General features: G+C 44.6%; 1 protein-coding gene across 1 annotated transcript; it reads right to left on the reverse strand.

The window, feature by feature from the left end:
- Positions 1-992: 992 nt before the first annotated feature.
- LOC134868976 (zinc finger MYM-type protein 1-like) lies at positions 993-2815 on the reverse strand. Its single transcript, XM_063890409.1, has 2 exons — positions 1333-2815; positions 993-1228 (listed from the first exon to the last, which is right to left on the reverse strand). The coding sequence occupies exons 1-2, from the start codon at positions 2544-2546 to the stop codon at positions 1087-1089; spliced, it is 1356 nt and encodes a 451-aa protein (XP_063746479.1). The 5' UTR covers positions 2547-2815; the 3' UTR covers positions 993-1086.
- Between the last annotated feature and the right edge of the window lie 5304 nt (positions 2816-8119).

Genomic DNA, 8119 nt, shown 5'->3' on the forward strand with positions numbered 1-8119 from the left:
ATTAGTATTCAGACACATATTCATCACATTTGACATTTATGTGCCAGAGTAGGCCCCACTACTTGTAAAGAAATTTAGCCCTCCTCTCTTTCAAGCTGGCAAATTCCTCAATAACTCTCTGGTTAAAGTCAATCATGTCTGTGACCAGCCTTTTTTCCATTGAGAGCATGGCTAAGGCATTCAGTCTCTCCTGACTCATGGTGTTCCTGAGGAAGGTTTTAATCCTTTTCAGAGTTGAAAAACACCTCTCAGCCTCAGCAGTGGTCATGGGAGTTGTGATCATGATTTTCAGCAGTGTAACTGTCTCTGAAAATACCTCAGATAGATTGTTTTCCATGAACAACTGGAAAAGATCCACAGCACTACGGCAGGATCTGAATTCGTCTGTGCCATAGATGAGGCCAAGCTCTGTCTTCAGCTTGCCTCCATCCAGAATTGGATAGGCCTTCAATGTGGTGGCCAAAGCAACTTCAGGGAATACCTTGAGGTAGCATTCAAACTGGTTGCCCTGCAGTAAGGTGGCACTGATGAGGTGGTCTTTGAAGGCAAAGCGTTCCTTGGTGTGTCCAAGTATGGTGTCTCATACCTACAGATAAATATATATATAGAGAGAGAGAGAGGAGAGACAGATAAGTTGTGGGAAATATCTATATCAGATCACTTAAAGCCAAGTCTTAGTCTGGGTTAAGTTTAGATGATTTATTTAAATCAGACCATAATCTTACACACCAAACTACATCTCAAATAGACCCACACTCTTAGTTTGCATAGCACCAGGTCAGAGCAATCAAGCTTAGCCTTTTGTTTATGTTTAAACCTATCAGACTTGGTTCTTTGCTTTTGTGTGTCTAAGAACCAGAGCTATCAGATTTGGTTCCTGGCTTTTGTTGGTCTAGGTGCCAGAGCAATCAGACCCTGATGGTTGGCCTATGTCTGAAGCCATGACATTAACATTTGTATGGCCATACCCCTATGGTCAAGCACACCCCCTACCACCAAAGAACTCAGTATTTCAGTCTCTAAATATTGAACTCCAGCCATGTTATTAACTCAAATATACTGTATATCAAACCTATTTGCATGGATTTAACTGTAACACAGGCATCTGCTGATTTTGACACTCACCTCAGCAGCAATCCTTCTAAGCTCATCTTCCGACACAGCCCGGCGCTTCCTCGGCTGCTGAGAGCCACTGCTTTGCTCCACCACCATTGCATGGAGAGAATCTCTGTAAATAAAAATAACAATAATTTACAAATCATGTTTATCTTATAACTATGGTACAAGTGAAAGAATGCACTGACTAAGCTTACAGAATAACAATGAGATTACCTGATTTTTTGTATGTCCTCTTGGAACTGCTGGATGCATCTTTCTATATGGACTGAATCTATGTCTCTCTTCTGGAGCTTGGCATAGAGGACGTCCACGTGTGGCATTATTTTATGAAACAGTTGCAGGAAGAAGTTGAACTGAGGATCCTCCAGTAGCCTGATGTAGCCTCCTGCTTCTTGGCTGGTCTTGTCATCAAAGCCACCTGATGCTCGAATTCTTTCAAAGCATTCAACGAGGTGTTCTCTTTGCTCAAACACAGTATTGACGGCACGGCTGTGAAAGTTCCATCTCACAGTGCTGGCTGTTGGTAGTCTATGGGCCACTACCTCATCAAGCACACTGGTCCGCTTGGGGGATCTTGAAAAAAACGCAGAAAATCCACCCAGGTCGGAAAAAAAGTTTTTGACTTTGACTACGTGGGAGGTAGCCTGTTGCATGATAAGATTGAGCTGATGGGCATAGCAGTGGATATAGTGGGCTGTTGGGTAGTCATCCCGGATTCTCTTCTGAACTCCTGAAGTGGCACCCCTCATTACACTAGCACCGTCATATGCCTGGCAGATGAGTTTACTTTTCTGCTCACCTGGGAGGATGGCAGCAAGGCGTTCTTTTAAAGCATCGGCAATGGTCTCTGCTGTAGCCGACTGCAGAGGGATGAACTCAAAGAATCTTTCCACCAGATTCTTATCGTTGATGTAGCGAAGCACAAGCACAAGTTGGGCTTGTGTGCTAATGTCCGTGGTTTCATCTGCTTGGATCGATAGAAAATCGCTGCTTTGAACTTCACTGATGATCTTTTCCCTCACAACAGACAGCATACAGTCAAGAAGTTCATTCTGGACTGTTTTGGATGTTCCCTTAAAGACAGTTGCGCTCTCCAGATGCTCTTTCAGTACACCGTCCAGTGATGCAACGACGTCCACCAAGCCACGAAAAATCCCTGGGTTCTCCGGGTTTTCGCTCTCGTCATGGCCACGAAGGGCCAACTCAAAGGCACCACAGAACTTCACACAGTCTATTATTCTGGAGAGGATGTGTCGGTTTTTTCTCACCTCTTCATTATGTTTCCGAATGCCAATTCGGTATCCTTCATCCAGCTGCTCGGCAATGCTCAGTCTTCCAAAGAGGTTTAGCTTAAGACAGTTGGTTAGGTGGCTGCGGCCACATTCGTGCTTCTTACATTTTTGTGTGAAGTGCTTTAGATCCTTCATCCCGGTTGTAGTCCAAAGTGTTTCAGTCCCAGGACTTTGAAATAACAGACAAGGGAAACAAAAAAAGGCATTGCTCACTGTACAACCAGCTAACCAATTCCGCTTAGCATACAAGTTTGAGGAGAAAGTCCGAGTGTAGGTTCTCCCGCGATCAGTGGTCGTCTGTTGAATGTTTAAATCCGGACGCTCGGGTCCCAAGTCTTTCAATTTCTTCTTTTCGACATCTGATAGTCGATGAAACGGTGTTTTAAGTAGAGCTTGCACGGAGTTCTCAGCCATCGATGTCGCCATATTCACTCAATCTAAGTTTCAGCTAGCTACGGTGCTGCTCTTTACGCTTGTGGTTAGGGTATGATAACGATGCTGATTCGCCGAAATAGTCCAATCGCGTATCTAAGAATGTCACATTGAACTAAGAAACAATGCCATTGGCTTGCGCCCACAGATCTAAGTTTCATCCCCCAATGAAAAGCTATCCTTGCTAAAATGACTGAGAAAAGTATAAGCTCTCCTATAGACTCCCATGTTATCGGCGCCCACGGACGGTAGCCGACCTGCCTATTCTCAGAAAAGGCGAATGGCAATATATTATGTCCGGACACATTTTAGCGGTTCTTGACAGTGGTCTCCCATACACATTTAACCCATAAACACGGTACATTTCTTATTTCAATTATGTTGTATATATAACGTTTTTTAACTCAAAAAGTCAGGGTGGGCGGCGCCCAAGCGCCCACTATTGACGCACCGCCACTGGTGTAGGGCCTGAGGACATGTCCCCACGAGATCCAGATGATGTTGATCTTGAGTCAGTATACTCACAGTTCTGCTCCTTAGCAGGTGATAACTCCACTGTGATTATTCAAAATACACAAAGACTGCCTGCAACTGATGACCTTTTTCACACTGATCCAAGACACTGTAAAACTTCGAGCTATGCTTGACAGCGGCTCTATGGCCTGTTCCTTGAGCTCTCGTGTGCTCCCTCTCCTGAGGCAGAACAATGTTGTTTCTCTATTTACCCCACTTCAGTTGTCCTTGTCAGGTGTGGAGGTTCCAGATCAAACCCTGTCGGTGTGTGTGAGTTGCAGATGAGGGTGTTTGGCTGTTGCTTCTCGGTTCCAACGCTCATCGTGGAGGGCCAAAGTGTAGATCTCATTCTTGGCAGCAATGTCATGAAACACCTCATTCGGTTGCTGAAGCACTCTGGAGACTTCTGGGAGAGAGCGTCTCCTTCCGATCAGGTTCCGGTGGAGGACAGGAACCTGCTTTAGTTGTTGACCACTGTGGAGACATGGAGAGGGGCTGAGTGTCCTGATGAGGTGGGTACTGGTAAACTGTTGTACTGAGTACAACAGGCTCCCGCAAGGACTTTGCAACAGCCCAGCCACGTTTATGAGGATGGTGATGGCTATTTTCGGTGATCAAAACTTTCTGAGCCTCCTGTGTTATCTTGAGGACATCCTTGTGTTTGCCCCCAATGAACGGCTGGCATTGCAGAGATTGGAGATGGTGTTCGAGAGGTTAAAGGCGCACAACCTGAAGCTAGCTCCCAAAAAATGTCACTTCATGAGGCCTTCAGTGACGTTTCTAGGGCATATTGTTACAAAGGAGGGGATTTCAACTGACCAAGATCAGATCCTTCCTTGGGATGGTTGGATTTTATCAGCAGTTTTTCGAGCGGTACTCTGGTATTAGCAAGCCTTTGTTCACGCTGACGTCTGGTGTGAAAAGACCGCAACGTACTAAGGGTAAGAAGATCCAGCCTGTGTCTCAGGAACTTTCTTCTGCTGATTGGACTCCTGCATGCAGCGAGGCTTTCAAAAAGCTGAAACAGGCTTTGCTAAACAATGTCACTCTTGCTCACCCCGACTTCAGTAGGCCTTTTCCCCTGTCGGTTGATGCCTCCTCCAACGGCCTCGGGGCAGTGCTTTCTGAGCTGGTGATGATGTTGCTAGGCCCATCGCATTTGTCAGCAAGTCGCTGAAATATGCCCAGTCTTGCTACCCAGCTCACAGGCTGGAATTCCTCGCACTTAAGTGGGCTGTGTGCGACAAGTTCAGCCACTGGCTGAGAAGCCAGCAATTCACTGTATGGACCAACAATAACCCGCTCACTTACATTCTCAGTAAACCAAAACTGGACGACTGTGAGCAGAGGTGGGTGTCGAAACTGGCCCCGTACGACTTTGACATCAGGTACATTCCTGGTCCTCAAAATGTGGCGGCAGATGCCCTCAGCCGTGAGCCTTTTGTGCACCCTAGCGTTTTCCATCGGCTCACGACAGTCCCCTATGGTGCACTTCTGGAGCAAGCGAATGCCCTAGAACCTGACTGTGGGGTGCGCGAGCTGCCACCAGGGGGTGCGCAAGATGAAAACATGTAATGGTGGTCTGGTATAAAAATATTACAGTTTTGTTTTTTAAGTGGGATTTTTCCTTAGGCTATAATTTATTAGTTTTTGATAGAAACGTAGAAGACAGCCGCTGGAACGTCTCATGACAAAGTTATTTATATGGCTATAAAACAAAGCTGTGTCGCGGTTTTTTGGGGGTTTTTTTTGGGGGGTGCGTCAACCCGGTTGGGAAGTAGAAGGGGGTGCGCCGCAAAAAAAGTTTGGGAACCGCTGCCCTAGAAAGACACTGCTTGCACTCTCATGCGTTCTGCTTGCCGCAGCTCACTCAGTCTCTTCTGCCTTCCGAGCTGTCTGATTTCCGGCCTTTGCCCAAGGACAAACTGACATCGTTGCAACGTGTTGATCCATGCGCCCGGGCATCAGATGCTTCGCCTGGGCGCATGCGCACGCAGCGACCGGCAGTGAGAGCTAGTGAGAGAAAGTTTGGCGTGAAAGTTTGGTGTTTGTGTTTTCTTATCTTATTTATTCGGCAAAGTTCTTCGCGTTTACTGTATGTACAGTGGTATGCAAAAGTTTGGGCACCCCTTAGGAAAACCACTGCATCAGTTTGTCACTTGCTGAGCTTTTGAAGCAGCAACTTCATTTTAACATATGTTATACCTTATGGTAACAGAAACATCTCAGTAGTGAAATAACTTTTATTGGTCAAACAGAAACATGTTTATGTGCATTCAAACAAAAATAGGCATGTGCATAAATTTGGGCACCCCTAAGAAATAGTTCCATTAATATTTAGTATTGCCTCCTTTTGCTGCAATAACGGCCTGTAGACGCCTCCTGTAGCCACAGACAAGTCCCTTAAGCCTGGCAGGTGGTATTTTGGCCCATTCTTCCACACAAAACGTCTCCAGTTCAGTCAGGTTTCTTGGCCTCCGTGCATGGACAGCCTTCTTCAAATAAATCCATACATTTTCAATGATGTTAAGGTCTGGGGACTGGGATGGCCATTCCAGAACATTGTACCTGTGCTTCTGCATGAATTCCTTGGTGGATTTTGATCGGTGCTTAGGATCATTGTCCTGCTGAAAAATCCAACCCCGGCGTAGCTTCAACTTTGTGACTGACTCTAGAACATTCTTGTCAAGAATCTCCTGGTACTGTAAGGAATTCATGTGGCCCTCAACTTTAACAAGTTTTCCAGTACCTGTGCTAGCCACACAGCCCCATAACATGATAGATCCTCCACCAAATTTTACAGTGGGCAACAAGTTCTTTTCATTGAATGCAGTGTGTTTTTTTCGCCATGCATACCTGTTCATGTTATGACCAAATAACTCAATCTTGGTCTCATCTGACCACAGTATTTTGTTCCAAAATGCTTCTGGCTTGTCCAGATGTGCTTTTGCATACCTCATGCGACTCTTCTTGTGATTAACACTCAGGAAAGGCTTTTTGCACATCACCCTTCCAATGAGCTCTTCCTGGTGCAAAGTACGCTGGATTGTGGAACGGTGAACAACTACACCATCAGCAGCCAGATGTTGTTGTAGTTCTCTGGAGGTGGTCTGTGGCTTCTCTGTGACCATTTTCACCATCCTTCGCCTGTGCCTTTCCCCTATTTTTGTCGGCCTACCACATCTTTCCTTCACACGGACTGTTCCTGTGGCCTTCCATTTCACAACTACGTTTCTGACTGTGGAGACAGACAGTTTAAACCTGTCAGATAATTTTTTGTACCCTTCTCCTAATTTATAATGTTGGATTATCTTAGCTTTCAGGTCAGTGGAGAGTTGTTTTGAGGTCCCCATCTTGCCACTCCCTAAGAAAGAACCTAGGCCAGGCACAGCCAGCTATTACCTATGTTAAATAGCCTTTTTCATGATTGGTTCCACCTGTCTTTGTAATTGAAGGTCTAATGAGCTAATCAAAGCAATTTTGTGCAGCAACCTGTCAGCTATAAATCCGTACAGGTGTTGAAATGAATGCTATTTATAAGGGTGCCCAAACTTTTGCACATCCCATTTTTTGCATTTTATTTTATTATAATAAAACTATGTAATGCTACCCTAAGAATTTTGGTCTGGAAAACACTAAAACGTCTACATCTTTGTAGGAAAACAAATGTTGTTGCTGTGATCTTCTATTATAAAGGAAAAGCAAATTGTCATGAAATCTCAGAGGGGTGCCCAAACTTTTGCATACCACTGTATATGCACTTGTCCACAATGGACATTATAACCTGTTTCGCCTTTTGGATGCTACTGTATGGATTAATTATCTCCGACTCTGTCAACGGAGCTGTCAGCCATGGCAGGCTGCAGTACACCAAAACTACACTGCTGCAACTGAGCTGTGGGATAACGTGCATGACTGATATGCCACAACTGCCAGGTTTTATCCTGAAAAACCCAAGGGGAAAAACAGCGGCAGCGAGGAGGAAGAGAGGCAAGCGGGGAGGCGTCAGGCAACGCTTCCGAAAATAGCGGCTTTCTCGGATTCCTCGGGAACGTCCAGTCCCTGTAGTCCTGCGGCATAGCAGACCAATTGTTCAAATTGTTCTAAAAGCACCAAAATTGGCACACATGTAGATTAATATATTCTAAACATTTTTGGATATGGAGGCATTCAAGATTAGCCATGTGGAAGATATGGCGGCCATTGTTCAAAATGGCCGCCATTTACCATTAGCGTCATTACATAGACTTCATTATGTGTCGTTAGTATGGTGCTAGATGGGCCAAAATTCCTTTTTTTTACATCAGAATTAACATCAATAAGTGTTTAACAGATATTTAGATGAATCTTCTCAAAAATGTCCCCCAAACTTGCCGCCATTTTGTGGAAAAAGTGGACATTTGATGAAGATTTCAATACTTTATTTCAAAGTTCAATTTTTTTTTTCAAATTGCTGGCAAAATTGCAATGGAATGGTAGTCAAAATAATACACAGAGTACGGGGAGTTTACAGTATGGTCTAATTGTAGTTACATAGTCGACCAGAAGCCGTCTCTAGGCACAGTACTTACAGTTATACATTTATGGATAGATCTAATATAAATGAACAAATCTAAGTGGCTTCAAGAAGAGGACACAATAAACAGTTGCCAATACAATAACTTTCAGTATTGTGTAATCCTGCAGTACATACATGTAATACAATAACGTAGATTTTGCCACACTATGTTAATTATGATTCTGAACTTTTCAAATCTGGTCAC

This window comes from Eleginops maclovinus, chromosome 1 (genome assembly GCF_036324505.1).
Source record: "Eleginops maclovinus isolate JMC-PN-2008 ecotype Puerto Natales chromosome 1, JC_Emac_rtc_rv5, whole genome shotgun sequence".
In the NCBI taxonomy this organism is placed as follows: Eukaryota; Metazoa; Chordata; class Actinopteri; order Perciformes; family Eleginopidae; genus Eleginops; species Eleginops maclovinus.